General features: G+C 55.6%; 2 protein-coding genes across 5 annotated transcripts; both read right to left on the reverse strand.

Moving 5' to 3' along the window:
* Positions 1-11: 11 nt before the first annotated feature.
* On the reverse strand, positions 12-7,189 carry SLC22A17 (solute carrier family 22 member 17). 4 transcript variants are annotated; one of them, XM_081229415.1, is made up of 10 exons: positions 6,915-7,050; positions 6,201-6,710; positions 6,005-6,108; positions 3,758-3,912; positions 2,997-3,162; positions 2,655-2,800; positions 2,386-2,491; positions 2,008-2,225; positions 1,609-1,720; positions 12-261 (listed from the first exon to the last, which is right to left on the reverse strand). In XM_081229415.1, exons 2-10 carry the CDS (start codon positions 6,606-6,608, stop codon positions 258-260), a joined length of 1,419 nt encoding a protein of 472 aa, XP_081085541.1. In that variant the 5' UTR covers positions 6,609-6,710; positions 6,915-7,050; the 3' UTR covers positions 12-257. The 4 variants fall into 4 exon arrangements, with proteins under 4 accessions (XP_081085541.1, XP_081085542.1, XP_081085540.1 ...); XM_081229414.1 differs by lacking the exon at positions 12-261 and adding an exon at positions 824-1,466 and having other exon boundaries at positions 6,201-6,707; positions 6,915-7,189; XM_081229413.1 differs by lacking the exon at positions 12-261 and adding an exon at positions 824-1,466 and having other exon boundaries at positions 6,915-7,189.
* A 2,495-nt stretch (positions 7,190-9,684) lies between these two features.
* Positions 9,685-20,138, reverse strand: EFS (embryonal Fyn-associated substrate; the record flags this gene model as incomplete). The annotated part of the gene is given in 10 exon segments (XM_081229412.1): positions 9,685-9,858; positions 10,701-11,906; positions 13,119-13,208; positions 13,606-14,328; positions 14,448-14,588; positions 14,846-15,124; positions 19,894-19,955; positions 19,958-20,005; positions 20,008-20,092; positions 20,094-20,138. Coding segments are annotated over 9 exon segments (1,908 nt in total). The 3' UTR covers positions 9,685-9,858; positions 10,701-11,471.
* Positions 20,139-21,590: the final 1,452 nt, after the last annotated feature.

A 21,590-nucleotide genomic window follows, 5' to 3' on the forward strand; every position in this document is an offset into this window, starting at 1 on the left:
AGCCAGGCCAGGGCTAGTCAAAGGCAGGCCCTGGCACTGAGGTGGAAGGCCTAGTCTCCTACAGCCCCCTCCCAGGGGGGCCTAGAGACTCACTCCTCACTTCCAAGGGTAGCACGCAAAGATTGGAAGGAGTTGGGAAGCTGGCCACGGTGTGCATCCCTAGAGAGCTCCAGCTCCAGGATCCAGTTTTATCCCAGCTGTCACTCGTTAACTTTGTAACCTTGGGCAAGTTACTGAATTTCTGAGTGTCAGTTTCGTCATCTGTAAAAGAAGAAGAATACTGTCGTGGGCATCCATTGTGTTTACCTGCACAACTCCAGTCCTACTTCTGCCATCAGCACTCAGGTACTGCTTTCCCCTCCCCAGTTGTCAGTAATAGGGGTGGGGTGCTGTGATACACAAGCTAGCGAATCACTTGCTCTCTTGTCTTTTCTGGCTCCTGGCCTTTTATGACTAGCTCTGCTTTTCCTTCTACTCTGTGAGCTCCGCACCACAACCTGCCCCACCAGATCCCTTTAATAAATTGCCTTTGTGTTTAAGTTCATTAGAGTCAGTCCGTTATTATTGCTTGCAAAAACAAGAAACTTTAATTGATCCAAACACCTACCTTGCAATGTTGTAAGGATTAAATGATTAAACGAAGTTTGTAAAGTGCATAGCCTAGTCCTAGCAGAATAGCAAGCAGTGAGTAAGGGGTGGTGGTAGTTGTCTGTAAGTTAACATGGTGGGGGAGTGAGAAGAGGGGGCAGGTGCAGGGAGGGGGAGGGAGATTTTTACTGGTTTGGGTTCCACTGAGAAGGACAACAGAAGGGAGGGAAGTCCAGGCTATGATATGCTCATTTATTCAAAATGTCTTTATTGAAACAGAATGATAGAGCAAGAAAGAATGAGGTCTGGGAGGATGTCTTTGGGCATAGGATGGAGCCCAGACCTGGTGGATACAGTGTGGAGCTCCCTCCCTGTCCCCTGACTCTTGCCAAGGAAGTGAACACAAAGCAGCAAGGAGGAGATGGGGTTGAGGGCAGCCCTCTGAGCTCTCCATGATGACTGGCGTGAGGTGCCTCTGAGGCTTCAGGGCAGCCCTGCCTTCCTCATTCAGTCCTCCCGCTCTCCTTGCCAGGGCCTTGTGCCACCTTTCTGTATGGGCCAGCCTCCTGCCAGGGTGCTCGAAGGTCGCTCAGAGGGCAGGGTTGGGGGTGGCAAGCAGTGGAACGTGGTCACAGCGGTTAGGGGGTGGCTGCCGCAGCAGGGAAGGCCGGCGGCACAGCTCCCCATCCCGGAGCACCTCAGGCAGGAGCTTGCGTTTGGTCTCCGGCAGAAGCATGATGCTGAGGATGCAGAGGAGAGCACAGGCCGCCAGCACCACGTGCTGCAGGAAAGCTCCATGGCCCATGTGGAGGCGCTGGGCTGGGCCACTCAGCCCGCCAAGTGCCCCCAGTGCCATGATCAGGCCCAGGCCTCGGCCCCTGGGAGAGACGGACAAGGCACTGAGCCTGTAGCTGTGGGCCTCACCCCAGCTCTTCTCCAGCAGCCTCCCCTTTTTCATCCCTCAGGCCCTGTCCTCAGCTGGAGACCTGGAGACTCCCCTGGCAGCACCCCTGCTCTCACCGGACAGTGGTAGGGATGACTTCAGCAGCAAGGAGGGTGCTGAGGATGCCAGCAGCTTGGGAGGAGAAGAGGCCAAGGACAGAGAAGGTGGTGATGGCAGCCTCGTTCAGATCTGGAGGACCAAGAGAGGAAGCATGTGAACGGAGGTGGGGAGATCATGTTTGGCCTAGTCCCTGCCATCATCCCCTCTGATCCCTAGCTGGGTGGGTCTGGGCATTCACTCATTGCTTGAGAGAACAGACAGGATTGTGCAGCTAGGGGGAGAATTGTGGAAGATCTGGGCAGGGTCTGGTCTGGTTTTGGGAGGCCTGTGCCAGAAGCAGTGGCTGAGCCCGTCTGAGGCACCTCTGCTGGGGTTCCTTTGCTGAGCCCACACCATGGGGAAGGGAGGATGCTCACAATCCCACAGGCCCAGCAGGACCAGGGACGCAATGCCAGTGAGGGTCATCGAGAGAAGCAGGATGCCCCGGCGGCCAAATCGGTCCACGGTGACTCCCAGGAAGACGCAGGCCAGGGCAGCTGTGCCGCTGGCCAGCAAGGAGCACAGGTAGAAGTCTGATGGGCTCCCTCCTCCTCCCACAGGCTGGTAGCAGTGGCGAATGGCGTGGGCAATAAAGCTGTGAGACAGGGTGGGGAGGCGAAGAACGGCATCTGAATCTCCATCTGCAGCCTTTCACAGCCCTGGCTGGCCTCTATAGGGGTCCTCAGGCTTTCCCCACCCGGCCAGCCCCCATCCCAGCTATTGGCCTGGCCCTTGGCTCAGACACCCAGGCTCACTTGGTGAATCCCAGGATAAGTAGATTTTTCCAGATGTTGCGGTAGTTGAGGAGGGAAGCGAAGGAAAAGGAGGATGTTGCAGGGAGAGGGCAGGTGTTCTCCAGGTCTTGGGAGAGAGAGAGGAGCTATCTGTTAGAAGGAACAGCTGAGAACCCAGGGTCCTCCCACATGGGTGGTAGGGACCCTGGGAGAAGGTGGTACAGCTACAACAGAGGGCACCATCATGTGTGCACCCTGAGGTATCACCTGTAGGGACCCCTGTCTCTTACCCTGCAGGGCCTCCTGGGCCTCCTCTCCCAGCATCTGCCCATGGGGCCGGTTCCGCTCAGCCAGTATCCTCAGCACAGACTGGGCCTCCTCAATCTGTCGCTTCACTATCAGCCACCGTGCGGACTCCAGAAACAGGCCAGGCCAGCTGGGGGTGGGGTGGGGGGTACACTGTGAGGCCTCCTGAATCCTGACCCTGGGACGGAAAACTCCCACCTCTGAGGGGCTGGGGCTGGAGCAGGCCTGGACAAGGGGCAATGGAGAAGAGGAGGGGTCTCCAGGCTAGAGCTAGGTTGGAGGCAGAGACGGGAACGGCCAGACAACAGGTGGAGGGTGATACTGACCCATAAAACAGGAAGAGGATGCAGGGAGCGGTGATCATTCGCTGCAGAAATCGCCAGTCCTTAGAGACAAGGGCCAGGCCCAGGAACAGGAAGTGCCCCCCTACCCCCACTAACTCCCCTGCCAGGGCCACCCGAAGCCTCTGGGTTGGGTCGCACAGCTCCAGGCCTGGAGATACAGCAGGGACAGGGAGGAGAGGCCAGGGAGGAAGGAGGCGAGGGAGAGAAGGGGGGAGAGGGAGGGAGGAGGACAGAGAGCAAGGTCAGCCCCTGAGTGGAGGCTGCAGCCATCGCCTCCCACAGGCCAACCTCTAAGGCAAAGAGTGGAGAGATGTTCAGTTCTCTCTCCTCTCCCACTCAAACCTGGGAGGGCTCAAGGGTCAGAGTCCCTGGTGGGTTTTCAGCATTCCCAAATTATGGGCCCTTTCACACCAGACCTCTTACTTGACTTTCACATTTAACCCTTGTTCAAGGTCATACAGCTACTCAGGATTTCATTTTTAAAATAAGGCTCATTCCCTGACAGCAGTAAGTCCAGAGCAAGGAAAGCCTTAAAGATCATGGGAGGAGAGGGGTGTGGAGAGAAGGAAGACCCCTGGATCCTTCAAAGGCCTGGGCAGAAAGACAGCTGAGATTCCGGACAGTTGAAATCTGGGGCTGAAGAAGGGACTGAGGGGATCCTAGGGAGCAGTGGGAATGGCCTGGGGATACAGACAGGCAGGCATGAGTCCCTAGGGAAGGAGCTCTGGGGGGGTGCCACTCACGCATCAGGTAGACCCCAAGGTCAACACCGGCAAGCAGAAAGCCCAGGAGGAATCGGAGGGCCATGACACCTGTGGAGGAGCCTGCAGCAGCCCCTCCCACTCCACAGGGGCCCACCAGTCCCAAGGTCAGCAGCACAATCCCACGACGGCCAAACCTGGAAAGTAAGGGAGAGCCTCTGATCACCCAGACTCCCTGGGGGAGGAGTTGCTGGGTGGGGCCCAGCTGCCCACTTCAAAGCTGGAGGTATGAGGATGAGGCCCTGGAGTAAGGCTAGAGAAGATGGGAGAGGATGGGGACCATGGTTGGCTACTGGGCGCTGGGGCGAGGCTATGGTTCTGTGGGGGTAGGACCATTGACTCTTGGGATGGGGCTATTGGTCAGAGATGAGGGCATTTCTTCATGGAAGTGAGACCAACCATCAGAGTCGATGGGATATTGCTTAGGGGACTTGGAACCATTGGTCCTTGGGCATAGAGCTATTGGTCAGTGGGGATGGAGCTTGTCTTGCTCAGACTGGTCAGAGAAGATGGGGTCATTGATATATGGGGTTGGAGCTATTGATCTATGGAGGTAGGCCATTGGCCACTTGTCCATGGGGATAATATTGGTCAGTGAAAATGGAGCTCTTGATCTTAGGGGACTGAGTAATTGATTTTGGGGGATGAAGCCATTTTTCCGTGGGGTTGGGGCATGGGTCTACTAATCCATAGGGGTGGTCAGTGGGCATGGGGCCACTGACCAGAAGATGGAGCCATTGATCCATGGGAATGGAACTCTTAATCTATGGGATAGGGCCATTGATCAGCAGGGATTATCACTAATCTTTGAAGATTGGACCGTTTGATCTTTAGGGATGGAGCTATTGATTCATGGGATAGGGATCTCAGTCCATGTAGATGCGGCAGTTGGCCAGTAGGGATGAATCTATTAATTCATAGGAATAATCAGTAAGGATGGGGTCACAGACCAGAGGAGATGAGACAATTGGTCAATGATGATGGTCACTGACTATAAGTCAGTGAGGACAGGGCTACTGAAGGCTAGGCTATTGATTTTGGGGGATAAGACCACTGATCTATGGGGATGTAGACTGGGGTCACTGGTCATTGGGAAGGGGGCACCGATAGCCTAAGAGTGAAGCTACTGACCCAATAGGGTGGAGCCATTTTTCCATGGGGCTAAGCTTATTGGCTAAGGTTACTGAATTTAGGAGACTGAATTATTGATCTTTGAGGATGAGGTTCTTATTCCACAGGAATGATGCTACTGGTCTGTGGGTATGAGGCCACTGATGCATAAGGATGGGCTATTGGCCTATGGGTTTAGGATCATTTGACTATTGGGCAGTGAGGATAGGCATTGATTTTAGGGAACTGGATTATTCAATGTTGGGTTGCCTTTGATCCATGGGAGGTGAACTATAAATCCATTTGGATGAGACTGTAGACCAGTGGAGATGAGTCTAATAATCCACAGGGATGGTCAGTGGAGATGGTGTCGAGGATCCGAGGAGATGGGAGTTTTGACCCCTGGGAAGAGCTATTGGTTGGTGGGGGTGGGCTGTTGACCTTTGCGATGAGGCCACTGATTCCTGGAAATGGGGCTTTTGATCTGAGAGGATCTGAGAGCACTGAAGGTCTATGAGGATGCGGCTGTTAGTCTGGGGGAGGGGTGCTATGGTGGTCACTGATCCATGGGGGTTGAACCATTGACCCCCATGAGGGTAGTCATTTGTTTATAGAGTTGAGCTGTTGGTCAGCGTGAATGGAGCTGTTGATATTTAGAAATTAACATAATGAGCTTTAGGAATGAGGCCTTTGAGATGGAGTTAACAGTCCAGGTGGATAGGGCTGTTAGCAAGGATGAGTCTGTCAATCCATGATGATGGTGAGGGAGGTGCTTGGTGGTGATAGGGACGATAGAGGAGAAGTTAGGACTTTCGATCTGTGGATATAGGGGTTTTGGTCAGTCGGGATGGGCCTATTGTCTTTTGAGATGAGGCCATTGATCCATGGATCTAGGCGTTGGCAAGGAAGGAAGAGTTATTCCCTGTGTGGAAGAGGTATGGAAGGAGTATTTCTTGATGGGGAGTGAAGCTGAGACAGGGGTGAGGCTGCATATCATTGAACAGAAGAAATCCAGAGAACACTGCAGAGTCCACCGAGTCCCCTTCAGCCTCTTGCCAAGGCAAGCTGCCTGGGCCAGCCTCCCTAGCACCCCCTCCTCTCTACTCGCCCAGCTCTCACCTGTCTGCCGGGTAGCCCAGGAACAGGTAGCCAGAGGCAAAGCCCAAGATGAAGAGGATCTGCTCCAGGATCACCTGCCAGCCCAGGTCACACACCAGATCCCACTAGAGACGTGAGAGGGACGGAGCGGGTGTGAGGCCCCTCGCTGGTCGCTCTCGGCCCGCCCCCAAACCCGCGGCCCACCAGGCTGCCTCACCTGGCCGATGGCGTTGGTGGTGAGCACGGGGAGGCCGTTATAGTCCCAGTCCTTGAGGCAGTGGTTGAAGTCCGGCGGGGCGAAGCCACTGCACGAGGGGTCCGTACTGGTGGCGATGCGGCTGGCGGCGCTGGCTGCTAGGGCGGCGCTGGCGACGCTGACGCCGCTGGCGTTGGGGGGCTGCTCCCAGCCAGAGGCGTTGGGGGCGAAGGCCCCGTAGTGGCAATGCAGCGGGGGCGCCAGCGTGAAGATGGGGTCCGAGGCCATGCCCAGCGCCACAAAGAGCACGGGCAGGCAGCAGAGGCCGAGCTGCAGCTGCTGGCCGCCGCCCAGCGCCCCCACCTGGGCGAGCAGCGCCTCGAAGCTGAGGGGGCCGGGGGGCACGGCCAGCGACAGGCTGCTGCCCATCCCGTCGCCACCCGCGTCGCCCTCCCCCTCCCGCTCGCGTTCGCGCTCCCGCTCACCCTGCAGCTGCTCCGTGGGCACCGCATCTCCGAGGGTCCCGACCTGCTATGTGTGGGGGGGTGAGGTAAGGGGTGTGTGGGGTGGTGGCAGGAGAAGGGTGAAGCGGAGAAAACCGCAGAGTAAGGGAAGAGGCCGGGAGCCAGCGGGAGGAAGGCGGGCGGCGGAGGAGGGGGCGCGGGAGGAAAATGCCGGGCGCTTGGCGGGGGTGCGGGGAGATGATGGCGTAGCCCCCAGGGCGCGGGCACTTACTCCGTTGGGGCTGGGGGTGATCTCTACAGTGCTGTCGATTTTGCTGCCGCCCCCGCCATTGGGCTCGGGGGTCCCGGTGGCCACCCGGGGAGCCAGCTTGCCGACCGCAGGGGCCCTGGCGGCCCGCACCGAAAGGATGCACTGCCTTCTGGCCCAGTGGCGCGCCCGGTGCCCGGACACAGAAGCCGGAGAGACCCTGCTCTGCAGCTCTGCAGCCGCGGGCGCCTCCTTCGTCTCCGCGATCTCTGCGCTGCTTTCCCCTCCCCTTCCTCCAGACTCTCCTCCCCTTCCCACGTCAGCAGAACCTTCGGTCCAGACTCTTCGTCAGAGAGAGGAAGGGGGGCCAGGGCCCAGCGGAGGGAGAGGATGGGGCTCTGTCTCCGTTCCCTGGGTCTGCGGGCCATTGCGGTATAAAGGGGGGGAAAAAAAACAAAGACCCTGAAGGATAGTAGATCCCAGGCAGATGCCAGCAATTCCTCCTTTGCTTCCAATTCTTCCTTCTCATCTACCCATCCATCCACCTACCCACCCACCCATCCATCCATCCACTCATTCATCAGTAAAATGTATTAAGTGTCTGCTATGTTCTGGCCTTGTGCTGGGCTTTGGGGATAACAGGATGGACAAGACCGACCTTGGAGTAGCTTACTGAGGAGACAGACGGGTATACTGGAAATGATGATACAGGGCATGCATGTGGTGGACTGGGCTGGGCACTGTACTCAGCCTTGGCCTTAGTCCTCTACAAGACCACTTGTCTGGTTTCACCACCCCCTCCCTGGCTGAGTCTCCATCATTTCTCAACAGCATTTGGCACTGTTGGCCACCCCTTCCTCTAACCACTTTTTTCCTTGGCTGCTAAGTCCCACACTCTCCTGGTTTTCTTTCTCTTGCTCCTCTTTTCTCTACTGCAGGCTTATCCTCCTCCTCCTTGCCATCATTCAGTGTCTGCGATCTTCAGAGGCTTGGTTCCAGGTCCTCCTCTCATCTCACACTGTTCTTTCCACCTCGGGATCTCACCTCTGCCCACGGCTTCTATCACCCCCAGTATAAACAATACGAGCCAATACAAACCTGATCCCCAGATCTACATTTCCAGTTCCCACCTCTCTTCTGAGCCCCAGACCCATGAAGCCACCTCTTATTTGACCTCTTACCTTGGATGACTCACAGGGATCTCAAACTCAATACATCCAAGACCAAACTCATGTTTCCCCCCAACCCCCCACCACCCTGGTTGTCTTCTAGTGCTTCTTTCCTCACTGAATGGCACCCTCATCATCCAATTGTGGCCAGATGCTCAGTTGACAGCCCTTGGAGCGCCCTCGTCCTTACCCCCATGTCAGATCCTTTACAAAACCCTGTCCATTTTACTTCCTATATAGTTCTCAGATATTCTGCTTCTCTCCAACTCTACCACCACTAGTCAAGCTACCTGTTGTACAGACTTAGCCTCAATTCTTAACCAGTGTTCTGCATCTGCTTTGTTTCCATCCCTCTTCCCCATCTGTTGTTCATAGTGCAGACAGAGTGATCTTTTCAAAATGCAGATCTGGGACTTCCCTGGTGGCGCAGTGGTTAAGAATCTGCCTCCCAATGCAGGGGACATGGGTTCGATCCCGGGTCCAGGAAGATCCAACATGCCGGAGCAACTAAGCCCGTGTGCCACAACTACTGAGCCTTGCTCTAGAGCCCGTGAGCCACAACTACTGAGCCCACATGCCACAACTACTGAAGCCTGTGCGCCTACAGCCCGTGCTCCGCAACAAGAGAAGCCACTGCAAGGAGAAGCCTGCGCACCACAACGAAGAGTACCCCCTGCTCGCTGCAACTAGAGAAAGCCTGTGCGCAGCAACCAAGACCCCACGTAGCCAAAAAAAAAAAGCGTATCTGTTCATGTCCCTTTCCTACTTAACAGCCTTCAATGTCTTCTCACTGTCAAGGTAAATACTAATTTTCTAGACACCTCAAACGTGATCCTATGCTCTCTGCAGCTCCACCTCACATCTCTCCCCAAACTCTCTGCGCTCCAGTCACACTGACATTCTTTCAGGTTTTCCGGTGCCACGGATCCCTTGCATTGAGCTGGTCTTTACACCTAGAAGGCTTCTCCTCCCCCTTAGTCAAGTTCTCCTCATCCTTCAGCTGTCAGCTTAAGCATATTTGCCTCAGAGAAGCTTTCCCTAACTCCTTGAACTGCTACTCAGAGTGTGATTTACAGACTACCAGCAGCTGTATAACCTGGGAGCTTGTTAGAAATGCAGAATCGCAGCCCTTTGAGTCATAATCTGCATCTTAACCAGATCCCTAGGTGTATGTACATTAAAGTGTGAGATACACTTCTCTAAGAGATTTGATATCTAATAGGTACTTTATTCTCTAATTCCAGGTAAGGGCTGAAAAGGCATGTCCTATCAGTCTCAGCCAGGAAATCCATTCCCTCGTGTCTCCACTGAACCACACTTCTAATTTGTCTCCTCTGTTGAGAAATTTTCCAACTGTGGGAAACTATCGTAAGGCACTAAGCAGCCTCACACCACTTTCCCTCCCCCAACTCATTTTAGCGTCTCTTGTCCCTTCGGGATTTACTTTTGGTGTTGTCACAGCCAACATGCCTTGGGGGTTTGTTTGTGTCCTTGTGTCTGTCCTGGAATTATAATCCCTTTAACTTTCTGTGGTGCTGGGCTGTTCACATGCATTATCTTGTTAGGGCCTCACAACAAGCCTGTGAGATCATTATGCTCATCCTCATATTAAAGATGAAACCAGGACTTGGAGGGACTGAGGGGATTTACCTGCAGACATATAGGTACATGGAAACTTGCACTGAGACCTCTGACTCTAATTCCAGGCTGATCTCTTGAAATTCTTTCTGGAAGGTGATGGAGGATGGCCCCTGTTACAAGTCTTCAACACCTGGGGTAAATTTTGGTGGCCTCAGAATCTGAAAATGAGTTTCCTTTTGAGAGTGAAATGAGAACAAAGAACCCAAAATGGAGGAGGCAAATGCATGGGGAAAGGGGCCAAGAGACTAAGACTGTGATTGAATTTTGGGGTGCCTCCAATCCAGTCACTGTGCCAGAGTAGCATCTTGGGAAAGCAGAACTGAAGCAATGGATCTGTGGCTTGGACTACTTCCCTTGTGGTAAATGGCTGGAGTGATCCCCTATCTAAGCCATGGCCCATTAATTTCACCAAAGCTCTGTGGACTATGGACTTCCAACGCATTAAATTCACTGGCCCCTCAGCTCCTCTAAAAAATGGTGTGTCCAGAAGGACAGTCAGGAAGCCTGGAAAGGGGAGTTGAAGGGGCTAGACCTTCTTGGGTTAACTGAAGGGAGAGGGTGCCCAGGCCAGCAGCGCTCTCCAGTTGGCCAGAGCTGTCCTATGGCACAAAGCTGAGGACAGCTGGGGTGACGTCTTCAGCATGGCATCATGAAGGCTCTCTTGTGGCCACCCTCTCCACATGTGCACCTCTCTAATGACATCACTTGACATTGGTCTTGGAGGAGAGGCCTTGGTCACAAATCAGGGCCTGCCTTCCTGGTATGCCGTGTTGCAGACTCTTCTTGGTTCTCTCATCCTCCGAGTCTCAGCACAGATACCACCTCACCTCCCCAGCAATTCTGTCTAAAGTCTCCAATGGCCTCTCCCCTCATCTAGTTAGTCTGGCATATCACCCTGTTTATTTCCATTACCAGCAACTGTCAACTTTGTGGCAGGTTTCTTTCTTTACTTACTTCTTTTAGCTGACTTGTTTATATCCAGCCCACCCCCATGATGTACCTTCAGAACTGCGCCTGGCACATCACATGGGAGCGGAGAACCTGCCAGATGAATAGTTGTTGAAGAAACAGCAAAATTTTCCCCAAAACCCTAAAGGCAGCCTGCCCACAGCGTGCGTCTCATCATTTTGGCCAAGGATACCAGGCCCACTCCCCAGGCTCCCAAGAAGCAGAGTCAGGGAACCAGACAGCCTGGTTTATTGAGATGCACCAGCGCCCAAGGCCCATCTCTCCTGCCTCCTGTGGGGAGGAGCCCTCTGGCCTCTCCCAGGCCTTCCCATTCTGGGTGGCCAACGTCCTGCCCTCACTCTCAGCTAACAGTGAGGCACTGATGTTTTAGAGCCAAGACACAGGACAGGAAAGGGGCTCCGGGTGGCCCCTTCCCCCAGAACCTGAAAATGATTCAGGTTTCAGCTACCTGAACCTCTGTGGGGCCGAAATCCCAGAGGCAGGCAGCCACGTGGTGCCCAAGAACCTCTGCGTCAGGCTGAGGGAGGAGGAAGGTCCAGTTCCTCCTTGCCCTGGAGGGCCTGGCGCCTGCCCCTGACAAAGCAGGGAATAATATTAAATATAAATAATTTATACAAAATGGCTCGTACAAAAAGCTGCGGGGTAGGGGAGGAGGTGCCTCTGTGAGAGGCTGAGATGACTGGGGCGGGGGGAGGGGGAGAGATGCCTCCACCTCTCCTGTCCCTAAAACAGAACCCTCCAGCTGCCCAAGGCCTGGAGGGGGCTCTGGCAGGCAGGCGAGGGCAGAGCAGGGCCAAGGGGCTCAGGGGGCCAGGCTGGTGAGCAGGGTGGTAAATTGCAGGGCCCGCCCTGCCAGCTCCGCCACACACTGCACCATCTCTTGGGCCGCTGGGCCGGATGGGTAGCCCATGGCGGCCCCCTTGACGGCCAGCACCGTGGCCCGCAATGCCTGGCCCAGCGCTGTGCCTGCAGCTCCGACCTGTGCTCGCAGAGGGGTGGAGGCTGCCAGGCGGCCCAGGGTGTCCCCAACAAACACCAGGCGGTGAGCGGCCACCAGCACCTGCTTGCCGTGGGGCACGAAGAGGCGCGGGGGCTGGTTGGCCCGGGTGCTGGACATCAGGGCCGCCACGGCTGCCTGCAGTGTTGAGTAGTGGCCCTGGCACTGCCCGGCGTAGAAGTGCAGGAGCTGTAGATCTCCGGCGGGAAGAACCAGTGGCTCCCCTGGGGACGGGGCCTCCTGCGGGCCGAGAAGAGTGGTCAGTGGGATTGCTCTCATCACTGCCGCTTTTGTTCTCATTTCCTTTCTCCTTCCCTCCCTTTGTTCCTCATTCCTTCCTTTCTCCCTGAGCTCAATTCCTTTAGATCGTACCTCTGCCCATCAGACAATTTAGATTCTCATAGCGAGTGGCAGGAAGGTGCCCAGAATTGATGTCAGATAAATCTGGATACAGACAACCTCAAAATCAAGTCTCTGAACTTCATTGTTTCCTTGTCTCTAAAATGGGGAGCCTAGGACTGCACTGTCCAGTGTAAACGTAAGGCGAACCACCCATGTAATTTCATATTTTCTAGGAGCCACATTAAGAAAAGTACAAAGAAATTGGTACATATTTTCTAACTCCATATATTAAAAATGTTGTAATTTCAACACTGTAATCAATATGAAAATTATTGAGATTGTTTTTCATACTAAGTCTGCAAAATCTGGTGTGCACTTTATATTTACAGTACATTTCAGTTTGGACCGGTCACATTTGGAGGGGATCGGAAGCCGCATGTGGCTGGTGGCTACCAGACTGGATAGTGCAGCTCTCGTCTCTGCCTCCTAAGGCTGCAGTGAAGATTAGCTGATACGATATACAGAAAGGGCTGAGAACAGAGAATTGCACACTGTAAGCACTATGTGAGTGCTAACTATGGCTGTGATCAGTGCTGACGCACGCGATGTGCTGAGCATAGGGTCTGGCACTTGGTACAAACCTGACAAATGGTAGCTACTGTGATTAGGACCATTCTAGATCAGGTAGAGGAGACCATCTCACTTTCCCGAGGCCCAGAGAGATTAACTGGCGGCTTCAGAGCCCCCGGCTTCTTAGTGGTGGAGCATGGATTAGGAGCCGGGTCTCTTAGGAACCCAGGAATTCACAGTTGGGAGGGGCCTCAGAAGTCACCCGGCCCAGCAACTCTCCTGCTCCCTTGACTGCTCGGTTTTCTGACTCTTCTCCAGCACATTCTTTCCTCTCTTTCCGAATCCCTGATGTCCTTTTCTAAGTTCCAGCTCCTTCCCGAATTCTAACTCCTCTCTACTCCAACCGTCCTGTTTCACTGAACTCTTACCCCCATCCTAAATCGATTTCCCTTGATGCTCAAGTTGAGAATAGCCCTTCTTCCAAGTTCCTGCTCCTCCTCCCCCAGTGCCCCTTCTCTAGCACCACCCCCGTGGGGTTACCTGCTGCTCTGGTGGCCCCCTCTCCAGCAGTTCAGGATCCCCTGGGGAGGCCTTATCCCGGGGCCTGGCTCCCTGAGCTTTATCCATGCCCTGCAGTTGGGGGGAGAGGGTCTCAGTGCAGGGGTGGGGGAGCAGGCTGAGGTCTAGCCTCCATGGTCTTCCTACACCTCCCCACTCCCACGTGCTCCCGAAGGTCTCTCCTGCCATCAGATCTGCAACCCCTTGACTCTAGGTCCGGGAGAGCTCTGGTGGCAGGTCAGAGGTCTCAGGGACCCCAGGCTGGGTTTAGGGGGAGGAATGTGGCACCGATACAAGTGATGTGGCCAAGTACTGGGGCCCAGGCCATAGGGTACAGGGCCATGGATGGGGATGAAGGGAAGGGAGGAAGCCAGGGTCTGCATCTGGGGCCTCAGGCCTCCTTGCTCCTCTCCGCACCCCCGGCTCTCCTGGAGCCATTTCTGGTGGGGCTGGCTGGAGGCGAGCTCACCTTCAGGTGGACATAGTCATACTCCTCGGCCATCGGGATGCCCTCATACTCATTGTGGTGTCCTTCTTGATGGTCCTCCACCTCCCCGATCTCTGGATCCCCCTCGACCTTGGGGCACCCGTAGCCCGGCAGGCGGGGTGGGGGCGGGGGCAGAGGCCGGTCCTGGATGCTGCCCTTCCGGCCTGGAGCAGGAGAGGGGGCCGGGGAAGGGCTGGGGGCCTCTGGGACAGGCAGGGCTGGCAGAGGGCGGCGGGACAGGCTTTCAGCTGAGGGCAAGCGGGGCCTGTGTGTGGGTGTGGGGCTTCTGGCCAGAAGCAGGGCCAGGGCGTCCAGGTCATTGGAAGCTGAGGCTGCCAGGGGCTCTGGAGAAGGGGGTGTCTCCGGCCCCAGCAGGGGGACGTCGTAGATGCCCTCGTCAGTGCCCCCGCTTTCCCCGTCTGCCAGCAGTTCTTCCGGTGCTTCGTACAGATTGAGCAGGGCGGATGCTCGTTTCAGGTTGGAGGGGGCAGCATAGAGGGGGGGCCCTGGCTCCCGGCCCCCCTCCCAGTCCAGATCTGGCTCCAGGTCTGACTGTGGCTTCGGGGCCAGAGGCACATCATAGGGAGCTTCATCTTCTCCAGGGGACTGCGGGACAACCCAAGCCAGAGGGCGGGAGAAGGAGGCCGGGGAGTCATAGGGGCCATTAGAGGGAACTCGGAGGGCAGTGGGGGGTACGTCATAGACCTGGAGAGGAAGCAGTTGGTTACCCTCAGTCTCAGCAGTGGGCCCCCATTCCGCTAACCCCCACCACTGAGAGCCGTCTGTTCCCTGCCCAACATACACACAAACCTCTAGCCCCTCACCTCCAGGGCATCTCCAGGGGCAGCCTGTTGGGTCCCACTGCCTCTGGGGACCTTGTAGATGGGATCAGGGGAGGGCGGACAGGGTCCAGCCAGAGGTCCCGAGGTAGGACAAGGCCGAGCTGGGGGTGGCACCACATACACCTGAGGGATGAACACAGGCAGGTGGGTCAGGTGGTGTGGGGACCAGGGGATCAGATAATGTGTGCCCGGGAGGAGCTTAGACATCTTCCAACACCCTCCCTGTACCAGTGGGGAAAGAGCCCAGAAAGGGTTGGCCAACAGGATTAGCAGAGCAGAGCCGGTGCAGAGCTGCCGTCTCAGGGCTCTCCCTCCTCCACGTGCAGGCACCGGCGGATGGCATGTCCTGGCCTGGGGTTTTGGGGGACTCCAGCTCTCACCTCCTGGTCCTCATTGCCGTGCTCTGGGGCTGGATGTGGCGAGCCAGGCTGGGCTGGCGGCACCTGGGAGAGGCCAGGCTTGGGTGTCGGGCCATTGGGAAGGAGCTTCACTCTGTTGGCAGGCACAATGCCCTGCTGGCCATGCAGGGAGCAGAGGCACCAGCCGTCCAGCCCACCAGCGCCTTCCCTCTGCAGCACCCGTAGAACGTCCCCTCGGCGGAAGGACAGTTCCTGGGGGGACTCGGCGGTGTTGTCGTACAGTGCCCGGGCCAGCTGGGCCTGGTGGGTGAGGTGGGAGTAGGGAGAGGGGTCTTCACACACATATCAGGTCATGTCACCCCCTGCTCAAAACACAGAGCTCCCCACTTCCCTCAAGCTAAAAATCTGACCTCCTGACTCAGCTCTTCCTGACTGGGCCCTGCCTGTCTCCAGCTTTATCCCTTGCATTCTCCCTCTCTATTCCTTGATCTAGACAAGCTCTTTCCCACCTCAGGGCCTTTGCAGTTCCTTTACCTGTCCCCTGACTGTTCATTTGACTGGCCCTTTTTCATCCTTCAGTTCTTCTGAAATGTCTTCTTCTCACTCTTCTCCCCACCCCATTCTGTCTGTCTCCACCCATTGTTTCCTTCACAGTACTTTATACTATTTGTCTATTTACTTTAAAAAATCAATTTCTTCCCTTGTACTGTCAGCCCTGTGAGAAAAGGGATTTCTATATTCCTAGCCTCCGCAATAGGCCTAACCTGGAATCAGTCCCTCATGAACATATGTTGAATGAATTACGTGAGGAAGTACTGAAAAGGTCTCCCATAGAATCTCCTTTACCTTCCCTGTTTCCCAGTCAGCATCCCCTATAAGCAGGTTAGATTAAGCAGCCGCAGAGACCCCGCATTCTGAGAACGAGTGGCAGAAGCCCAGCCCAGACAGAGCCTCGGCATAATAAGGAAGAAAACAGAAACCAAAGCAATTGTTTTGTTCTCAGTCTGAGGAAGTAAGGTTCTACCAGCAGAGGCTGAGGTTATCATGGAGAAAAGTGTATACGCTCGTGTGTGTTTGTGTGTGTGTGTGTGTGTGTGTGTGTGTGTGTGTGTGTGTAGGCAAGGGGGCTGGTGGACCAACCAAGAGCAAACATTTATCAGCCTGTTTCCAGTCCTGTCTGGTGGGGACATCTAAGCTTTTTCCTTGGAGAGCTACAGGCTCAGGTAAGCCACAGACATCAAGTGCAAATTATATAGCCAGACACTGAGCGAGCGTTTGCACTGATCATCTCATCTCATTTAATCCTCACAACAACCTGATGAGGGAGGAGCCATCATTATCCCCATTTGGAAAGGAAATTGGAACAGAGAGGTTGGTACTTTGCCCAACGACATACAGCTGGTGCGGCATGATTTGAACTCCAGGCTGTGGGATTCCAAAAGCCTCTCACTCACTCCTCTGCTGCCTCTTCACAACCACAAGCCTAAGGATCTACTTTTGGGGAGTTCCCTGGTGGCCTAGTGGTTAGAATTCCAGGCTTTCACTGCCGTGGCCCAGGTTCAATTCCTGGTCACAGAACTGAGATCCCACAAGCCGTGCAGCGCACACACCCCCAAAAAAGGATCCACTTTTTTCTTGTTATATTAGTAACAGTAGTTAAGTCAAGAGGGCCCATGACATATATCCAGACAAAACTATAATTCAGAAAGAAACGCACACCCCTAAGTTCACAGCAGCACTATTCACGACAGCCAAGACATGGAAACAACATAAATGTCCGTTGACAGATGAATGGATAAAGAAGATGTGGTACATACATACAATGGAATATTACTCACCCATAAAAAAGAATGAAATAATGCCATTTGCACCAACATGGATGCAACTAGAGATTATCATACTAAGTGAAGTAAGTCAGAAAGAGAAAGACAAACACCATATGATATCACTTATATGTGGAATCTAAAGTATGGCACAAATGAACCTATCTATGAAACAGAAACAGAATCATGGACATAGAGAACGTACTGGTGGTTGCCAAGGGGGAAGGGACTGGGGGAGGGATGGAGTGGGAGGTTGGGGTTAGCAGATGTGAGCTATTATATATAGAAGGGAGAAACAACAGGGTCCTACAGTATAGCACAGAGAACTATATTCAATATCCTATGATAAACCATAGTGGAAAAGAATATAAATAAGAATGTACATATATATGTATAACTGAATCACTTTGCCGTACAGCAGTAACACAACATTGTAAATCAACTATACTTCAATTAAAAAAAAAAAAAGGGACTTCCCTGGTGGCGCAGTAGTTAAGAATCCGCCTGCCAATGCAGGGGACACGGGTGCCAGCCCTGGTCCGCGAAGATCCCACATGACGCGGAGCAACTAAGCCCGTGGGCCACAACTACTGCGTGCTGCAACTACTGAAGCCCACACGCCTAGAGCCTACACTCCACAACAAGAGAAGCCACTGTAATAAGTAGCCCGCTCACCGCAACCAAAAGTAGTCCCCGCTTGCTGCAACTAGAGAAAGCCTGTGCACAGCAATGAAGACCCAAGACAGCCAAAAATAAAACAATTAAATAGGGCTTCCCTGGTGGTGCAGTGGTTGAGAGTCCACCTGCCGATGCAGGGGACACGGGTTCGTGCCCCAGTCCGGGAAGATCCCACATGCCGTGGAGCGGCTGGGCCCGTGAGCCATGGCCTCTGAGCCTGCGTGTCTGGAGCCTGTGCTCCGCAACGGGAGAGGCCACAACAGTGAGAGGCCCGCATACCGCAACAAACAAACAAACAACCAGAATTAAATAATAAAAATTTAAAAACAAAATAAAAAGATAACAAGAACAAAAAGACTTAAAAAACAAAACAAAAAGAGGACCCGTGGCTCAAACATGACTCAAGTTCATAGGAAGTCTTCATGATGCCCAAGTTCCCTTTGCTAGTCTCTCTTCACTGGGCTCTGGTTCCACCAAGTTATTTGGTAGAATCAAGCTTAAGTCACCCACAATGTCAAAATATATTCCACTTCAGTTATGTTTCCTGAGTGACCCGAGCCTGCTGGCAGGATCCCAGGCAGTGGTGGAAAGCAGGTAGTTAGGCATTACTGAACAGGTAATCCATGTGGGCTGACTAACTCAGTGAAACATCTCAAGCTCAAGATCTCTGGCAGGCTGCATTTGGCCACCAGGCCCTGGGGGAAGGATGGCTGGCTCAGCCAGCATGAGTGCATGTTCCTCGTGGCCGGTGTTTCCCTCAGGTGGAGAGGTTGTCCAGCCCTTTATGGCTGGGTGGTTTTAACAATAAGCTGACTTCTCTTGCCTGATTCCAAATTATCAAACCCTTTTCTGATTATATTTTGGCTTCTAAAGGATGTTGTCCCACAGAAAGCCAATACGCTAGCCAGATGACACAAATTCCTGGTTAGCTTGGCCTTTTTCTTTCTAACTGTAAATTCGAAATTGGTGTTTTGGATCTAGCCAGGGGGTTAAAAGCATGGTTTCTGAGGCAGACAGATGTGAGTTTGAGTCCTGGCTCTGCCACTTTCGAGCTGGGTGACTTTGGGCAGTTTGTTTAACCTCTCCAAGCTTCAGTTTCCTCCTTTATAGAATTCCATATCCATAGCTGAATATCCACTTTCAGCTAATAACAGTACTAGCCTCACAGGGTTGTTGTGAGGACTGGGTGAGACACTGCATCAAAGAATCAGGACAAACCCAGACAAAGCTCAGGGCCAGCTTAGGGCCAGTAAATACTCAATAAATATTAGCTGTTATTAGGATCCCGTGAGTTTCATAAGAATAAATACCAACACCCCTTGCTCCCCCAGGCAAAAGATCTACCTCCTGGGACTACAAAGCTGACCAGCTGACCACTTGGCTCCTGAGAAGGCATCTTTATGACAGAGTACCCCACTATGTTCAGGACCTCCCCTTCTTCTGGCTCCGAACTAGGGTCTGCTTGCCATCGTATAGATTGAGGAGCTGAGAGGTGTTTGGTCTGAGAAGGAATGAAAATCTAACTCATCCTCGAGGGGTGTGGGAGGATGTCAGAAGCCATGCTTCTCTTCCCAGCCTCACAATCCTCCTTCGCAGGATGCCCATTCAGAGGGGGCCAGAAAGCAGGTGGCAGCCTCGTTTTCCCTGGGAATCCTAAGGCCTAGGGAAGGGTGGAAAGGGGACAGAGTTGCTTGGATTCAGACTACAAGCAGTAGAGGACAGAAAGCAGGGGCGGGGCTGTGAAGAGTTCCTCCCTGTGTCAGGTTTGAATTCTGTCCAATGGGACCAAACCTCTGGGCCTTGCAATTGCGGGAACCCAGGCCAGAGTCCCTGATAGACTGATTGATGATGGGTGTGGCCACCCCAGCTCTACCCCCTCCTCAGGGGCCCAGCTGATTTGTGAGGGAGTGGCTGTCTTAAAGGGGGGTGGCCGTGGGCCACACGCTCACTGGGAGGCCTCCTCCCACTGGCCCATCATGCCAGCTGTCTCCTCCCTTTGTCCCCAGTCCTAGGAAAGTGGCCAGAGGCTGGCTGACATCACCTCCCTTCCTCCCTCTATTTTCTCTTGCTCCCTGCCCGATCTCCCTCTTTTACTTTATTTCCCACCTTTCTGCCATCCCTCCTCTAGAGAAGGGCCCCCTTGGGCCCTTTGCCCTCTCCTATTTCCCTGGAGCCACCTCCGTTCTTTCAGCCCTCTCCCAACCTTCTACTAGCCTCCCAGTCACAAGCCCCTGCCAACCTCCAGTGGCCATCTGTTCCCGCCCATAAAGAAGCAGATAGGACTCAGGCTTGCCCCCTCCCCTCCTTCCAGGAGCAGCCTCTGGAAAGAAAAAGGGGAGAATGGGGAGGAGGAGGAGAAGAAAAGGGGGAGGCCAGATCCAGTAGGAGCTACGGATGAGGAGTGAGAGGGGGAAAGGGAAACAAAAGTGCCAGAAAGGGGACACAGTCTTCCGAAGAATCAAGGGGCCAAGGAGCGAGACAAAGAGAAGGCAGAAATAAAAGTGACAGCGGTGCAGGACAGGCTGTGGACGTCTCTGCCCGGCAGCCTCCTCTCTCTGGTGGACTCACCGACGTGGCTATGGCCATGGCCTTGGCCTTCCGCGCGGCCAGCTCCAGGCCAGGCTCGGTTTCGCTGACTTCAGCAGCGGCTGCCCCGCACCATGGAGGCGGCCCCCTGCTGCGGCGCCTGAGTCGTGGCCTCCGCAGAGGTTGGAGGAGGAGAAAGAAAACCCACGAAACTCCCCAAATGGGAGGCAGCTTGGCCGGGCAGGAGGAGGAGCGGGGCGGGCCGGGGCGTCGCTGCGGGACCTCATCCAAGGGCGCGCGCTCTGCCCCGTCCCCGCGGCCTCCCGGGGGCTGCCGGGTGGACCAGGCCCCCGGAGCTGCCTGTCCTAGGCCGAGGGGGCACCCCGGATCCGCACGGGCCCAAAGCTCCCTTCCAGTGCCAGGGCGGGCGGGGAGGCGGGAGCTGAGGCTGCGCTCGACGCCTCTCCGGGCCGCTCAGGGCGGCCCCGAGGGCAGGGAGAAGCCGCCGAGGCGGTCGGGCTGGACGAGCGAGTTTAGGGGCCAAGCCTCCCCACCCGGCTGCCGCGCCGGAGAGCGGTGCTCCCGAGGCTGAGGGGCGTCGGAGGCTCTACGGCAGCCCCGCTGCGAGGGAGGGGGCTGGGGGGCAGTGAAAACTGAGACGTTCGTCCCTCTTCAAACTCGCCCGACTTGGCGAACCGAGGCCAGGCTGGCGCCGAATGCCTCAGAGAGCGCGGCGGCTGGGCTGGGCGGCCCGAGTGGTTGCTTTCTGCCCAGACTCTCGCAGCCCCGGCGAGGAGGCGGGTTCCCAAGCACGCACACTAGCTCGCAGCGCGCCTGGGGGTCTGGGGGCGCCGCGACGGCGCCTCACTACCCGCACGCGGGCCCGGCTCGAAGGGGCGGGACGGCCTTCCCCACACGCCCCTCTCCAGCCCTCGACGCCGGCGCTCCCGCTCCCACCCTCGGCCCCCGGCCCTCGGCGCTGGCCCCGCCGCCCCGCTTACACGCACCCTTGGCGGGCCCTCTCCGCGCGCCCCAGGGCTAGGGGCAGCCCGGGTGTCTCTGGCAACCGAGAGAAAGGCCACAAAGCAAAAGAAGGAGCAAAGAGAAGGCGAAGGAGGAGCAGAGGCCAGGGTCCTGCGGACTCGCCTGGAGGTGGGGCTGGGGGGGGACACAGAGCGCTGGGAAGGCTCCGAGGGTCGCGCGCGGCCTTCAGGCTCACCCCCCCGCTCGCGGCTCCCCTTCCCTCCCCTTCCCGGGCTCCCGGCGCCCTTTCTGTGCAGCTCCTTTCTCCTCCCCTCGGGCCCTCTCCGCTCCGGCGCGGGGCTCAGTCCCGGGGATTAAGAGAAAGGAGGGAGGGGAAAAGGGAGGGGAAGGGAAGGGGCGGAGGAGAAAGAAGGACGGTCCCTCCAAAGGCGGGTGTTGAGTTTCAGCTCAGGACCCTCGGGCCAAATTGCACGCCCCCTCCCGGCTCCTCTCCCCCGTCGGCTGCAGCCCGGCGTCGCGGCGAACCTCCAGGTGGTCTGGTTCGCTCCCTCCCGGGAGCTTTCCTCTCCCCGTCACGCCCCCGATCTCCCCCGCCGGCCCCGCGCCTCTCTGCATCCCTTTCATTAGCCCCACATCTGTCTTTCCCTTGGGAGGGAGCACGCTCCTTCCGCCTTTCTGGGGTTCTCCGCGGAGCCTGTCTACTCCCTTGGCAGGGCCTCCGCAGGGGTCTGGGGCTGGACACGGATTCGAGCCCT

Source organism: Mesoplodon bidens, assembly GCF_964165515.1.
Source record: "Mesoplodon bidens genome assembly, chromosome: 3".
NCBI classification, from domain to species: Eukaryota; Metazoa; Chordata; class Mammalia; order Artiodactyla; family Ziphiidae; genus Mesoplodon; species Mesoplodon bidens.

Coding starts and splice junctions, on each gene's coding strand:
- SLC22A17 (XM_081229414.1), bottom strand. CDS start 6,608: ATGGGCAGCAGCCTGTCGCTGGCCGTGCCCCCCGGCCCCCTCAGCTTC. Junction 2,801..2,996: donor ATCCTCTTCCTGTTTTATGG/GTCAGTATCACC, acceptor CCCCACCCCCAG/CTGGCCTGGCCTGTTTCTGG. Junction 1,467..1,608: donor GTCATCCCTACCACTGTCCG/GTGAGAGCAGGG, acceptor CGTCTCTCCCAG/GGGCCGAGGCCTGGGCCTGA.